Below are 16,179 nucleotides of genomic sequence, written 5' to 3'. Positions count from 1 at the left end.
TACTGAATAGTATTGAGAACTATATTCAGTCCTATGATAAACCACAATAGGAGAGAATATTAAAAAAGGATGAATAGGTGCATAATTGAATCACTTTGTTATAGAGCAGAAATTAATACAATGTTGTAAATCATCTATACTTCAATCAATCAATCAAAATAGTCCCAAAGTAAAAAAAAAAAAAAAAAAAAGAGGTGAGTGTTGGCCATGATCCAGCATCATAGAGTCGTCATGGGGTGAGGAAGTCCACGTCCTTCTACAAACAGATCATAAGTTGGTGAAGTAGGGAGTACTCTGCAGTGACTGGAGTGGACAGGAAATACAAAGTCCTGGGTCCTAGTCCCAGCTCTGCCTCACTGCGTGACCCTGGACAAGTCCCTTTATGTCCCTGACCTGTGGTTCTTTGGTCTGTCAGATGGGAGCATTCATTCCCCTCCTGTCTACAGGACTATGAATCAAGTTCAAGTAAGATAAAAGTCCAACAAGCCACATAAATTGTGGCCAGTTCTGGGGGAACATAGTGTTTCCTCAATCACCTAGGAAGTTTGGCAAAGAGCTATGCCATATTATAAGACTAATAAAATTCAGGTGAAGAGCTATGCCAAGTTACAAGACTAATAAAATTCAGGTGATTACGCAGAACTTCAACGGGTTCAGATTACAGTTGTTCCATCCCTACTAAGAAAAGTGGTTCTTTGCCCTGTGACTCCCTGGGGGAAACATCATCATCATCAAAATAATGTCTTCTGTTTCAACAGCACTTTTCAGAGTACTTTCCCCTCTACCATTTGAATTGCAATAGCTTGTATCCATTAAAGGAAAAAAAAAATGGACTAAGAATCTTTCTAGTTCTGAAAATTCTGGTTTCCCACCATGAGATAGGGTTAGTCTCACCCACTAAACGGGAAGGAGACTGATGCCCAGCCAGGTAGGCAGCTTGCCAAGGATACGGGGCTGGTCACTGAAGCAGCAAAGACTCTCACTGCCAGTCCTAGCTTCTAATATTAAATAACTCCAGCTCCCTGCCTCTGGGATGGAGCTGGGAACATACAGACTTCTCACGTGGAGGCTCAGCTTTGCCTGTGCCAGGTCTGAACTGAAAGGGGGTTCACTCACACTCAAGTTCCATATTATAGCCTGAATATAAACAAAGCACTGGAATCATGTCTCATTTTAAAGAGCCCCTTCTCCCAGCCCCTCAGCTATTCCACGATGACAGTTATTCTTCTGGCTGTGGAGCAGAAGAATTTTTCTTTGCTATCTTCATCAAGTAGGGGGATGTGGGGAATCCTCTATAGGGTATGCTTCTCTCAACACCCAGCTGATAAATATTCATTAAAGAACAGGGAAAAGGGACCCACAGTCCAGGACCTTTCTTGGAAAGACTTTGAGCTTCACCAGATGAGCCCCAAGTGGGGAAACCTTAGCTGGGTCTCTCAGTTCACATAATGTGGCTATCCTGAACACACAGTTTGGGGCCATGACTCCAGACATGGTGAGACATAAGCAGGTTAGAATTATCCTGGCCCTGAAAGTTATTCCTGAGCTCTAGAGTCTAACATGAATGGAGCCATCCAGTTCTAAAAGAGGTGGCATCCATGCAATTCACTTGTTATTGAGGCTGAGTGTGTACTGGGTGCTAGAGATTCCACAGGGCACAAAAGAGCTGTAAGTTCCTTTACTCTCGCAGAGAACATGCTCGAGGGGCACAACTGACAGTCACTCACACAAATAGATGTCAGACATCAACTGTGATGTGAGCTGCATGGGGATCTGAAAGTCATAAGCTCGAACGCTGAAAGAGTGAGGACTAGGCTGAGGTCTGAAGGATGAATAGGGTTGATGCATTGATCACGGGAAAGAGCAGCGTGTGCTAAGGGTGAGAGGCTTTTGAGTATGAAGGATCAAACAAATTTCTGTGTGACTGGAGTTACAGAATCCATGTTGTAACGGCAATGGTGAGAGAACCAAGGGCCAGACCACACAGGGCCACTGAGGAGTTGAATTTTATTCCAAGTGTAAGAGGAGAGCTCTGATGGGTTTTAAGCAACAAAGAAAGGATGTAATCAATGTTTTTCAAAAGATCATGCAGGCTGCCTTGTGGCGAGCTGATTAGGCAGAGGAGTGGGAAGATGGGGGGTTGGGAGTTGAATGGAAACAAGAAATCCAGTTCAAGTGCCCTTGTGATCATCCAGAATTGGAAAAGAAGCATCTTCTCACAACCCTGCACACCTATAACAGGGCTAGTGGTAAAGAATCCGCCTGCCAACACAGGAGACGTAAGAGATGCAGGTTCGATCCCTGAGTCAAGAAGATCCCTCGAGGGAGAACATGGCAACCCACTCCAGTTTCTTGCCTGGAGAAACCCATGGACAGAGGAGCCTGGCAGGCTACAGTCCATGGGGTCGCAAAGAGTCTGACACAACTGAAGCGACTTAACACACAGCACAGAAGGTGAACAGAACATTGGACCAGTCATCAGAAGACTAGTATGATCTGGAGTCCAACTGCGTATGACTCCTCGGGCATTAGGAAAACGATTTGCCTCTATGTGTCTCATCTTGCTTAACTGTCCAAAAGAATCCATGCATCCTGGCTTACCTACTAATGATTTCAAACACACAATGTCAGAGCTAGGTGTGTAAGAGGAAGCAGTTGGTCTCTGGTCCCATGTGATGCTTGGTCCTTCCTCTATCTGGTTTATTTTGTGTCCCTAGCACCTAGTACCCTGGAGAACCATGGGTGGGCACCAAGTACATCTCTATAAATGATTTATCACTTGAACATCTTCAGAAATGGGGAAACTCTCTCTTACCCCCATAATAGCCACCGTTGCCATCAAAACATCCCCCTCCTATTCAGACAGCATCTGTTTCCTGTAACTTCTGCCAAATGCGCCTGGAAAAGGTCATGTGGCACAAGCCTCATGTCAGTCCTTCAGTGAACACACCTCTCCAAGTCTCTTCTTCCTGTACAGCCTCCCCTCTTCCTGCAGCTGTTCTTCAAAGGGCATGGTTTCGTTGCACTTTCATGCTTTCACTCCTTTGAACAAGTCTCCTTTTATGTCCCTCTTCCTCTGAAGCATCTAGGACAGTGCCATCCATAGAACAAGCAATAAGTATTTGTTGGTTTTCTTGGGGTGAACACTGCCTGCCTAGAGTGAAAAGGAATCTCCCAGGAACCAAAGCAAAGTGGAACAGACAGGAATGTGGGAATAATACAGAGAGGGTGACAAGGTCTCAACAATCAAGCCAGCCAGCAGGCCTGGGTGCGTGTGACTTGGGACTCCTGAGTTTCTTTATCAGTAAAACTTGGTGGTTTGGACTAGTGATTGCTCTCGTTGTTAAGCATGAGGTTCTCGTTAAGCATTGTCACCCCTGAGCTTGAGGCTGTCAGAGTACATGTTATAAAGGGATTAAGGGTACAGCAGCTTCGGGATGACACTTCCTTAACAAACTGAGCAGGATGGAAGGAGTAATGGAATAACTTTGTCACTATCTGATTGAGTCTGACTTGATGCCACGTCTGGCCACCACATAAAATCAGCCCATATAACATCAACGTCACTGGTAATATCTTTGGGAAGCCCTGGACTTGAAATCTCCTAGCTAAATCCAAACAGTCACAGTAGAACTCTTGGCTGGTCATGTTTCTCTTCACAGCTTTGGGAATAAGAGAGGAGCATTAGCATTAGCATTAAGTCGCTTCAGTAGTGTCCAACTCTGTGCGACCCCATAGACGGCAGCCCATCAGGCTCCTTGGTCCCTGGGATTCTCCAGGCAAGAACACTGGAGTGGGTTGCCATTTCCTTCTCCAATGCATGAAAGTGAAAAGTGAAAGTGAAGTCGCTCAGTTGTGTCCGACCCTCAGCGACCCCATGGACTGCAGCCTACCAGGCTCCTCCATCCCTGGGATTTTCCAGGCAAGAGTACTGGAGTGGGTTGCCATTGCCTTCTCCGAATGAGAGAGGAGAACAGGACAATAATCTCAAGGATGAATTTCTCATATATGATTGTCATATTTACCACTTTGATCCAGATTAGACTATCATTTGTCTTTTACTTCAGTCAAGTTCTCTTTCACCGTGGTAAGGGAACTGTGCCTGCACTCAACAAGTGACATTCCCCGAAGTGGCTGGACAGAATGCTGGTGGTGTCTTTTCTTTCTAAAATGATCTCCCCTCCCTTTCTTCTAATCCATCATTTTGGTGGCCTTTGCCAGCCAGGAGGGCATTGGCTAGAAGGCAGTCTGAAAATATTTCTGGACATGATCAAATGTGTGCATCGTGTGTGTAAATGCATTGCATTCATATATGTATGCTCATACTTTTGGTGTATATGTAACTGCACATAACAGGATGTTTATACGTGTTGGTGATTTCATGGGCAAGTGTTGGCATATCTCTTTGTTGGCATGTGTCTCGATGTGTATGCATGTGTGACAGTGAGTGTGAAGATGTGCTTGCAGAGCTGTCTCACCCCTGAATGGCAACCCCACAAGTCATCATCCACGATAAGGAACGAAAATGCACAGGAGGCTCTGACATTTGGATTCTCACACTCTGCTGACAGAAGAGAAGGGTGCAGTAGGGCTTGCCAGCTCTGCTGATGAGCTGGGGCCAGCCCTTGGCCCCGCCCACGTTTGTGCGTGCTAAGTCGCTCAGTCATCTCTGACTTTTTTGCAACCCTGTGGACTGTAGCCTGCTAGGCTCCTCTGTCCAAAGGATTCTCCAGGCAAGAATAATGGAGTTGGTTACCATTGCCTCCAGGGAATGTTCCCAACCCAGGGATTAAACCCACGTCTCTTTTGTCTCCTGCATTAGCAGCTGGGTTTTTTACCACTAGCGCCACCTGTCACACAGCCTTCTATAATTGATGTCTGTGCTTCTGATATCTCTTCCCTTGGCCTGCAGGTCCTTGTCCGGCCGCATCGTGGGCGGCGTCTGGTGGTTCTTCACCTTGATCATCATCTCCTCCTACACAGCCAACCTGGCCGCCTTCCTGACAGTGGAGAGGATGGTGTCTCCCATCGAGAGTGCTGAGGACCTAGCAAAGCAGACAGAAATCGCTTACGGGACCCTAGAAGCGGGATCTACGAAGGAGTTCTTCAGGGTAGGGACATCCCTTGCCCAGGGGCACTTCCACAGAAGGGAACCAATACGGTCATTAAAATATCCCTCTCAGAGAGCACGAGATTACAGGCAACTGCTTAAGTGAGTGTATGCCAGGGACACTGAGAACGTTTCTCAGCTTTATACAGATCCCCCAAACACCCTCCATTTCTATATTCATGGACACTTCAAAGCTCTTCCACTGAATTAGACCCCCTCACATACCCTAGTCCATACCAAGTGCTTTGAGGACTGCAGAGTGTATGATATACAATTCCCTTCCTGCTCCCACCGGCACCTTTAGTCTTGTTAGTAACTAATTAGGAACAGTTGGTTTTTTTTTAATCTCTGAAAAATCCAGCTTGTCATCCCCATGGCAGCCGAGAGCTCCTTGGCAGCCCCAACCCAGAGTCACTCAGTCCTCCATCGACAGTTAATTAAGATGTGTGAAGGGCCGTGGGAGCTGCAACTGATAGAGAGATCTGAGAACAAACACCCCAAGCCTGCTTTCCCATCCTCCCTGCCACGCTGTCTTTGTGTTCCTGGAGATGAGATTTTCCTGATAGTTCACACCCGGAGACTGTGAGTGCAGCCTTGGTGCCGGGAGCACTGGGGTGAGGCGGAGGGGACATATTAATTTTCCGCATACTGTTGCCCAGAGCACTCTGCAGCTCAGCCTGTCTGCAGCCCCGCTCCCCGCTGTGACCATCCTGTCAGGTCAAATTGCATCTTGCAATTGCCCTGCTGTGTGCTTTGTTGGTTCTGGGCCTGGAAGGTGATCTGAGAATCTGGGCACAGCTGATTTTATCTATTTCTCAGTTTCCTATAAGAGAATATTCAATATACTGTAGATCCCATGATTGGTCAGGGGTATTTCTTTTCCTAATTTGAGATCCTCCATCCCTTTTCTCCTTTCTTTTTTTTTCCCCCTCCCCAGGACATTGTTGCTTGAATGATGAATCTTCATGTAAAGAATCAAATATTTCAAGTTAGCAAGGAACTGAAAGGTGACCATACTGAAACTCCTCATAGAACAAATAGGGAAAGTTAGCAGTAGATAGAAGCCTGGAACCCAGGGCTCTTCACCCCCAAGCCAATGCTCACACTGGTGCCCACTTATGAAACAAATCACCTAGTTTACTTGATTAAAGACTATCTTACAACTCCCTCTACTAAATGCTTCACTAACATTCCCAGTAACTATCTCCATTCATTTTTCCTTGAGAGCTAGAATTTTCCTGGGCCCAAATATCTTTAGAGATGAGCTGGCTCAAACAACAACCTAAATGTATGTCAGTATTTTGCCAACTCCTGTTGATATCAAGAAAATAATCCTGATATTGTGTGTGAGGAATAATGACATATTACATGTATAAAGAAATCTGTAATCTATATATTAATCACTAGATTAGATAGGTTGCCTGACTCTAGTAGTAACTGTCTTTAAAAAATATATTCCCTTTGTATGGCTGAGTCCCTTTCATGTCCACCAGACACTATCACAACATTGTTAATTGCCTATCAGTTCAGTTCAGTACTGTTCCTCAGTCATGTCCGACTCTTTGCAACCCCATGAACCGCAGCACACCAGGCATCCATCACCAACTCCCTGAGTTCACCCAAACTCATGTTCATTGAGTCGGTGATGCCATCCAACCATCTCATCCTCTGTCATCCCCTTCTCCTCCTTCCCTCAATCTCTCCCAGCATCAGGGTCTTTTCAAATGAGTCAGCTCTTCGCATCAGGCAGCCAAAGTATTGGAGTTTCAGCTTCAACATCAGTCCTTCCAATGAATACCCAGGACAGATCAGATCTCCTTTAGGATGGACTGGTTGGATCTCCTTACAGTCCAAGGGACTCTCCAGAGTCTTCTCCAACACCACAGTTCAAAAGCATCAATTCTTCGGCGCTCAGCTTTCTTTATAGTCCAACTCTCACATCCATACATGACTACTGGAAAAACCATAGCTTTGACTACATGGACCTTTGTTGGCAAAGTAATGTCTCTGCTTTTGAATATGCTATCTAGGTTGGTCATAACTTTCCTTCCAAGGAGTAAGCGTCTTTTAATTTCATGGCTGCAGTCACCATCTGCAGTGATTTTGGAGCCCCCAAAAATAAAGTCAGCCACTGTTTCCACTGTTTCCCCATCTATTTGCCATGAAGTGATGGGACCGGATGCCATCATCTTCATTTTCTGAATGTTGAGTTTTAAGCCAACTTTTTCACTGTTCTCGTTCACTTTCATCAAGAGGCTCTTTTGTTCTTTTTCACTTTCTGCCATAAGGGTGGTGTCATCTGCATATCTGAGGTTATTGATATTTCTCCCGGCAATCTTGATTCCAGCTTGTGTTTCTTCCAGTCCAGCGTTTCTCATGATGTACTCTGCATATAAATTAAATAAGCAGGGTGACAATATACAGCCTTGACATACTCATTTTCCTATTTGGAACCAGTCTGTTGTTCCATGTCCAGTTCTAACTATTGCTTCCTGACCTATATACAGGTTTCTCAAGAGGCAGGTCAGGTGGTCTGGTATTCCTGTCTCTTTTAGAATTTTCCAGTTTATTGTGATCCCCACAGTCAAAGGCTTTGCCATAGTCAATAAAGCAGAAATAGATGTTTCTCTGGAACTCTCTTGCTTTTTCGATGATCCAGCAGATGCTGGCAATTTGATCTCTGGTTCCTCTGCCTTTTCTAAAACCAGCTTGAACGTCTGGAAGTTCACATTTCACGTATTGCTGAAGCCTGGCTTGGAGAATTTAATTGCCTATACTCCAATACAAAATAAAAAGCTTAAAAATATAGTCCCTTTTATGTGTTTAGGGTTTTCCAGGTGCTCAGCAGTAAAGAATCCACCTACCAATGCAAGAGACCTGGGTTCAATCCCTGGGTCGGGAAGATGCCCTGGAGGAGGAAAGGGCAATCCACTCCCGTATTCTTGCCTGGGAAATTCCATAGACAGAGGAGCCTGATGGGCTAAAGTCCACGGGGTCACAAAGAGTCTGACACAACTAAGCACACATGCACACACACACACACTCACACACACATGAACATATGTGTTTAACACTTGTCCATTTACAAAGCATTTTCAAAAGCTGGACATCAGTAGCCCTAACATACATCTATTTAATACCTGCCAGTGAAGGGACGCTTTTTGGGAATAACGTCACACAGGACAATGCTGATTTTCATCCTGGATCATGGACCCTGACCAGGAGTCTGCTGGATGAAAGGTTAGATTCTGTGAAGGACTCACGGAAGGAAAGATGTCCCCTATCCCCAGGCAGTGCCCACAAACTTGAGACCTGTGCCCAAGTGTGAATGGCTCTCAATCCTTAACAGTCTAGCCTGGATATCCAGTAAGTGACCGGACTGTGTGTCCTAGAGGAGTATCAATCCTCACAACATTCCTTCTCAAGTGAGGGCACACAGGCCATACAGATGAATCACATGGGGAGCTTCTGAAAAAGATTTATTCTAGGCCCCACCCCAGACCTGCCGAATCAAAATCTCTAGGTTTAGAGCCTGTGGCCTGCATATTTACAGTCTCCATACAGGATGCTGGTGCCCACTGGAATTTGAGAACTATTGTCCTTGGAGCCAAGATAGTCTCAGAATACACACTACTTGTTCTGACCTGTGAGATAATGAGCGGAATGTGGCTGGAGAGAACCAGCATCTCCAGGGGAGTGAACAAATGAGTTGAAGTCACAAAGGAAGGAAGGTCTAAAATGAGTTCAGGAGGAAATGAGGAAAGCAGCTTGGCTGGGTATAGAGGCTTTTGAAATGTTAGCAGAAGACCATATCAAGTCCCAAGTTATTAACTTTATCGGACAACAAATTACATTCTGAGAACAGTCTTGCAATACGAGATGACTGTAACTTGGCACCTATGGTCTAAAAATTCTTTATTGTTGTCTTTCAATGATGTACTCAGATTCCAACTGTAGTCAGCTCTCCACTTCTTCAGGACTGTGTAAATATGACCTTATTGAACAACAGATAGGTCCTTTGATGTCTTTAAGAGTCAGACAGAGCCCCAGTTTCTTAATTCTTCCCATGTTTAAGAGGAATCTAACTACTTAGCAGTAATTAAAAGATCCTGAGTTCTCCTATTCATTCTGTATTTGCAAGATATTTGTACTTCGGAGCCTACTGGTACTAATTAGAGCCTCTTATTTTGCAATCACTCATAATTTGTTTCTTCCTGAGCTAATCTCGCTCATGAATGTGTGATCAAGCCACATTCAGCTCTTTCATTAGTGTGTGTGCGCCGACCTCCATGCCAAGTGCAGCCCATGCTTCATTCCAGCTTTGTTCTGTCCCCGGCCAGAGGTCTAAAATCGCCGTGTTTGAGAAGATGTGGACGTACATGAAGTCAGCAGAGCCATCCGTGTTTGTGCGGACCACAGAGGAGGGGATGATCCGAGTAAGGAAATCCAAAGGCAAATACGCCTACCTTCTAGAGTCCACCATGAATGAGTACATTGAGCAGCGGAAACCCTGTGACACCATGAAGGTGGGAGGTAACTTGGATTCCAAAGGCTATGGCATTGCAACGCCCAAGGGGTCCGCCCTGAGGTAAGTAGCCAAGATTTGCTTCCTTGGTACTCCCTCTCCCCTCCCTGCCTCAGAAAGGAAGCTGCCGTGTCTGCCACAGGGCTCCAGTGCCACACGGGAGCTGTCGAGAGGTCTCTTCTTGGATACCTGTGGGCCTGGGAGATTCCAGCCACCTGCGATCTTCAGCCCGGAGGTTGGAAATGGACCCTGGGGCCTCAGCTTGCTCTGACTGTCACTGCCCGCGTGTTCCCTCTCCATGCCTCGTCTCACCCCTCCCAGTGTTCAACATTGATGAACCTTGTGTTTCTCTCATGTGACTTGTAACATGCCACCCTTTACCAGACACCTCCACATCCAACTAGGCCACAAACAGGGTTCTCCAGCAACCTGGATACTTTGACCGAAGGTGGTTTGTAATGTGTGTCTCCAAAGAAACAAACACGTGGGGCAAATGAAAAATCAAGTCATTTGAGTCCTAAGATTCTAGCCACGGAAACTGAAATGACACCAATTGAGTGTCAGCACCCATTCTGTCCTTGATGCTGATTTCTCGAGAAAGAAGTAGGTAGTTCAGGAAAGAAACAAAGAGGACTTTATTTTCACATTAAGAGCCTCTGGTATGCATACCAAAGACTTATGGCAGAGTCTTATAGAACTAAAGTCAAAAGGCCTAGATTTAACTTTGAGATTTACTAATGACTGTCTTACAAAAGGTAAGACATATCTCCCCGACCTTTAGTATCCTCATCTATAAAGAGAGGCTAATCACCTAATCCTTTCCTAGGTTTAAAGTGGTTTTAAGTTCAAGTGGAATAATCTATACAGAAGGTAATTAAATGCAATACAGTGTGAAGTCACCTGTAAGATATTATGTCAATTACAGAGGGATTAAATCATTTTAGGGAAGAGTAGCATTCAAGGAAAGGTGACAGTGTGTAAAAGGTTGTAAAAAGATGGAGGGGGGCTCCTAACCCATCATGGCATGACATCCAGAGCCACCTCTGCCTCCATATCATTCATTTATGTCAATAATATTGATCCCTACAACAATCTAGGCACTAGGCTAGGAGCTGGAGCTACAATTTGGGGGTAAGACAAACACGGTCCCTGTCCCCATGGAACTACATTCTTGAAGGGAAGAAAGACATTAAACACATGATTATTGTTTAATGGTCCATGACTATTATGATAGTCTATAAAACGGGACATAGAGGACACCTACTTTCAACAATTTGGCAGAGTAAAACTCCCACTATAAAACACCTAGATATACTGGAGAAAGATATAACAAATAGCCTTTTAAATGCAAGTTAAGAAATCTCTATACCAAAAAGGAAATCAAAACCATAGTAAGAAGCTAATTATTCTGAGGCTGCGCTAAGCAGGAAAAAGTTATAAATTATGTGACAACATATAATACATGAGCAAGAATCAGAAGTAAAAGTAAAAACATAAAAGCAATCAAAAATACTTTTAAAAGAAAAAGGTACTATCATAAAAGACCAGACATATTTGGAAAAGTACCAGTTAGGATTTAGAGAAGAAAAGTAGTCATTAATATAAAATGTCAGTGGAAGTGTTAAACAGCAAATTAGACAGAGTTGAAGAGAAAATTAGTGTACCAGAAAAAAATCAGATAAAATTCCCCAGACTATCACACAGAAGGAGTACAAATATAATAAAGAGGTGAAGAGACATGAGAGAGGAAAAAAAACCCAGGTGCATCATCTTTAAGTTCCAGATGGAGACAAGAGAGGGTGAAGCAGGGGTAATATTTGAAGCGAATTTTCTAGAATTTATGGAAAACATAAATACTCAGATTCAAAAATTTTGACTCCCAAGCCGGATAAAAAGATGAAAACCAGCAGCTGATTCAGTCGAAATTACAGAACAGTAAAGACACAGAGAAGATCTCAAATACACCCAGAGATAACAAGGTCCAACTGGAATGCAGGATGGGTGGGATGTGGCTGAGAAGACTCTTCCAAGGATACTTTTTTCAAGCTAAATGTGATGTATCAATTGGAATTAAGTAAGTTCAGTGAGGGGAGGGGTAGACAACAGTCTGGGCAGAGGGAACAAAATGTGCAAAGATTCTTAAGACAGAAAATTTTGGTACAGCTCATAAACCAAAAGAAGCTAAATCCTCCTAGAACACAGGTAATAACTAAGAGAAAAGGTTTAGCTATGACTGGAGAATGATAAAGTGCAAATAGATTTTGTTAAGGACTTTTGTCCTTATCTGAATAGAAATGAAAATATATTGAAGAATTGTAACTGTCCAAATATCAGGAAATAAACATATCTTTAGGAATATAAAAATAATTGAATGTGACGTAATAAAAGGAAACAAAATGGCCTGGTATTTTATAAATCATGCATTTTTATCTGGAAAAACTTAAAAAGCTCTTTGTACCCATTTAGGCAAAGTTCAAAGAGGATCCAGAGGACAGTGCTTGGCAAGAGACTTTGAGATACTTACAAAGCATCACCCTAGAAAGGCCCAAAGTAGAGAATGTGTTTTTATAGGCCCAGGAACACCAATGATGCTGCACTGTTATAATTTACTGAAGGTTTTATTAAGTCAGGGACCTCATTTGATCCAAATATTTGGATGCAAAGTTGGGGGCAGGGGAAAGGTACAGAAAGTGACATGAATTGCCCACTCAATACATTATCTCCATCTTCCTATACCACACACAGATGCCCGGAACATAATGACGAAGTCAGTAACATGAACACAAATCTCAGGTCATCTGGCAATTCAAATGACCTTCCACTGTAACAAAAGCTACTGCTGAGTGACTGCCTACCACATGCCACACACTGTGCTGTGCATTATCTCATATTATCCTCTTGATTTCCCTATGAAGGACCACCATCCCCATTGTACAGATGAGGAAACAGCAGCACAGAATTCAGTTACCTGACCAAGTGGACACAGCTAATAAAGGAGCCAGATTTCAAACCCAGGCAGTCTGACTTCAGAGCCCATGGTTGTACTCACTCTAACACTGTGCCGGGGCCCATGACCGACAGCACCATTAAAGGCAGAAGACTGGGCTTAGACCAGGTTTCCCAGTACCTATGTACATGGGTCAAACAATAACCATCAACTCAAAAGATTTGCTTTTGGAGCCCAGAGCATCCACTCACCACTTTGAAGCCTGAAGGTCATAGTGAATGCTCACTTTAATGCACTTCTTTTTTTAATGCACCACTTTTTTGAGGAGTAACACTGCCTTTATGGGTTTTACATGATCCAGGTTTCTTTCTGAGATAAGTATTGAAAATAGTTCACCTCTATTAAAGAAATACTTAATTCTATTGCTTATGTCTCCGTAAGATGTAACAAGTCATTTACTGTTTGCAGAAAAAAAGACCAAGATAAAAGGAAAGAGTAATGAAAAGGAACATCTTCCAAGTCATACCACTGATGGTTGATGTGCAAGTCAAGAATACATAAATGGTGGTGGCCACATGTCCACAGCTCTCTCCCAGTTCTCCTTTCTCTCCATTGGCAACCTTTATGATAGCCATGGGGCTCCCTGACTCAAAAACAGAAGAGCAACTCTCATCCTAAGAGGGCCTTGAGTTGCTGGTCTGGAAAAATCCCTTCTCCCTCTATGGGATTCTACTTCTCATCTCTGCAATAAAAGGAATCATTCTAGAAACCAGTAGTGTAGAGGTCCCAGGAAACATACTATTGCAAAACAGCTGCAGAAAATATGAGTAAATAACCACATATGCACACACAGTCCAGCCAGGTTTCCTTCATGTCTCTGCCTTAGTTGGCCAGATGATGCTGATTCCTCCAGGTATGGTCGAATACCAGCGAGTCATGGCAAATGAACTGCCACAGACACATGTGCCTGCCCCAATAATCTCAGACCCACTGATCTGATCCCAGCAAATGATTCTGCATGGCAGACATGGGAAATGAGCAGTGGCATAAAGGGGTAGTATTGATACACGATACCTTTGGTCCCCATTGAAAAGGGGCTTCAAGGTACTTAAAGATGATACAGAGGAAATCAGTGTTGTCCTCAAAGTATTTAGAATCACAGAAAATACCTTTCTAAACACTGTCTAACCATTCACAAAACTGCAGACTCTTTAGGAGTTTGTACACCACAGATGTTGCAAACCTCTCTTCCACCCTGTGAAAGGTGGGACTCCTGCAGTCCTCAAAGGAGGGTGCGCTCCAGACTTAGTGCCAGTGCCCACAGCAAGAAAGGACCTCCCTGGTGGTCCCCTCCACCACCTGCTCTCCAGAAAGCTAGACCTGATCACACCTGCAGGGCATTCACTCCCTTCCAGCCTGCCTCCAAGAAGCTTCAGGCTCCTCCAAGGCGGATCACCCAGCTCTGCCCATAAGGTCAGAGAACTGATAGCTAAGGCCCAAATGTTCCTCTAAACCTTGCCAGGTCTACTTGGCAGGGGCCAGGCGTGTCCCTACAGAGCAGGAAAAGGCTGTGTCAGTGACAGAATGGTGTGTTTGTCTCTTCTGCTCTGGAAACAGATACTCAGGAAGCGAGGTGGTTCAGTGCTTGATTTTTCTATTTGGACAGGTGGCGTTTCTTTGAAACAGATGCTGTTTGTTGGCTGTCCCTGCATGCTTGGGGTTGGGTGAGGGGCTGAGTTTTGTTTCCAAAGCCCTGAGGTTGTGGATAAAGACCTGTACAGCCAATGCCAGTCACTGGGGGAAGATAATTGGTAAACCTACTAATTGTGATCTATTGCCAACTTCTGCTGCCAACTCAATGTATCTGCTGGTCTGAAGTTTCTTTTCTTTATTATGATAAATACTCCCTTCAGTTGGAAGCGATATGTTCAAATTTCCTAACTAAGGGAGCATGGCCCCTGTTTTCCCAACCCAAGAAGGAATCCACACCAGATTGGCCTGAGTTAAAATCTCAAGTAATGACACTCCTTCACAACCCATCTAGCAGGAGTTTAATGGATTTGCTGAGAGTTATACTCTAACTGGGACATTGGTCAAAGCCTGGTCTTTAACTGTGACTGTGGTTACGTGGAGTCTTCTCTGGTCCCTGTGATCGTGACATGTTTGTGTTCTGTCACGTCTTGTCCATGCCGGCTGTGTGGGCCAAGGTGCCAGGAAGAGAGTGCAGCTTAGTGGGTGAGGGGCTAAGACCCACTCCCCATGCTTTCCATGCAGCTTCACAGATTCCTTTCCTTCACACAAAGAACTGTGTGCTGCACTTCAGGGGTCAGTGGTGAGAGAGACACGATTCCAGCCCTTAAATGATGCATGATCAAGTATAGCTCATTAGCGGTATTATATAGATACCTGATAGTCTACCCAATGCCCTAAGAGAGTCAGAGTTAGCAAGAGGAGGAGAGTTAGCATCGGAATGGGAGGATGTCCAAAGGTTTCAAGGCAGAGGTAACACCCAAGACAGGCCCCTGAAGAAACCGTGATAGATGAGAAGGGACTCCAGGTGGAGGGGACAGAGGAAAAGCAAACACAGAGGTGGGAAAACATAGGGCTTGTTTTCAGGAATGTGAATCCACTTGAACTAGCGTGCACATTAATAAGCAAGAGCAACAGGTTGTGGTCACAGTGAAAAGGATTTCAAATGTCTCTATTTTTTATCTGATGTCAGTAGGGGTCACTGAAGGCCACTGATGGAGGAACCATGTCAGACAGACTCCCAAAGATGATCTTGGCAGTGGTTTGTGAGAACCTGCAGGCAGGGAAGGTTATTTAGAAAGCTGTTGTGGTCATTTGCGTAGGAGATAAGGAATGTGGTTACAAATCATAAGGAGATGGGGACAGATGGAAGAAGTGGTTCTATGTTTGTCATCGAAGTCTTACTTTAAGACTTGGTAGTTTGGGAAAGAAGTCTGTTATAGGCACTTTCTAGGGACTTCTGTGCTCCTCTTCAGGAATAACCAGGTACAATCTGATTCTGGCAAGGACAGAAAACAGGCAGACATGGGGTTTACCTCCCAAACAGAATTATTCACTTCAGTTCAGTTCAGTCGCTCAGTCGTGTCCGACTCTTTGCGACCCCATGAATCGCAGCACGCCAGGCCTCCCTGTCCATCACCAACTCCCGGAGTTCACTCAAACTCACGTCCATCGAGTCAGTGATGCCATCCAGCCGTCTCATCCTCTGTCATCCCCTTCTCCTCCTGCCCCCAATCCCTCCCAGCATCAAGGTCTTTTCCAATGAGTCAACTCTTTGCATCAGGTGACCAAAGTACTGGAGTTTCAGCTTTAGCATCATTCCTTCCAAAGAACACTCAGGACTGATCTCCTTTAGAATGGACTGGTTGGATCTCCTTGCAGTCCAAGGGACTCTCAAGAGTCTTCTCCAACACCACAGTTCAAAAGCATCAATTCTTCGGCTCTCAGCTTTCTTCACAGTCCAATAGTCTTGACTAGACAGACCTTTGTTGGCAAAGTAATGTCTCTGCTTTGGAATATGCTATCTAGGTTGGACATAACTTTCCTTCCAAGGAGTAAGCGTCTTTT

The 16,179-nt window shown here is 44.4% G+C and overlaps 1 protein-coding gene across 8 annotated transcripts in view; it reads left to right on the top strand.

Annotated features, from left to right (window-relative positions):
* GRIA1 (glutamate ionotropic receptor AMPA type subunit 1) overlaps nt 1-16,179 on the top strand; it is a 349,668-nt gene that overhangs the window by 298,747 nt on the left and 34,742 nt on the right. For 5 of the 8 annotated variants that reach the window (XM_027545891.1, XM_027545893.1, XM_027545888.1 and 2 more), the window contains 2 exons: nt 4,913-5,111; nt 9,430-9,698. In XM_027545891.1, the coding sequence (XP_027401692.1) occupies nt 4,913-5,111; nt 9,430-9,698 (468 nt within the window). The remainder of the gene's footprint in view (nt 1-4,912; nt 5,112-9,429; nt 9,699-16,179) is intronic. The other 3 variants (XM_027545889.1, XM_027545894.1, XM_027545890.1) reach the window with 1 other exon arrangement.

This window comes from Bos indicus x Bos taurus, chromosome 7 (genome assembly GCF_003369695.1).
Source record: "Bos indicus x Bos taurus breed Angus x Brahman F1 hybrid chromosome 7, Bos_hybrid_MaternalHap_v2.0, whole genome shotgun sequence".
Classification (NCBI taxonomy): Eukaryota; Metazoa; Chordata; class Mammalia; order Artiodactyla; family Bovidae; genus Bos; species Bos indicus x Bos taurus.
This window is presented reverse-complemented; position numbering and strand designations above follow the sequence as displayed.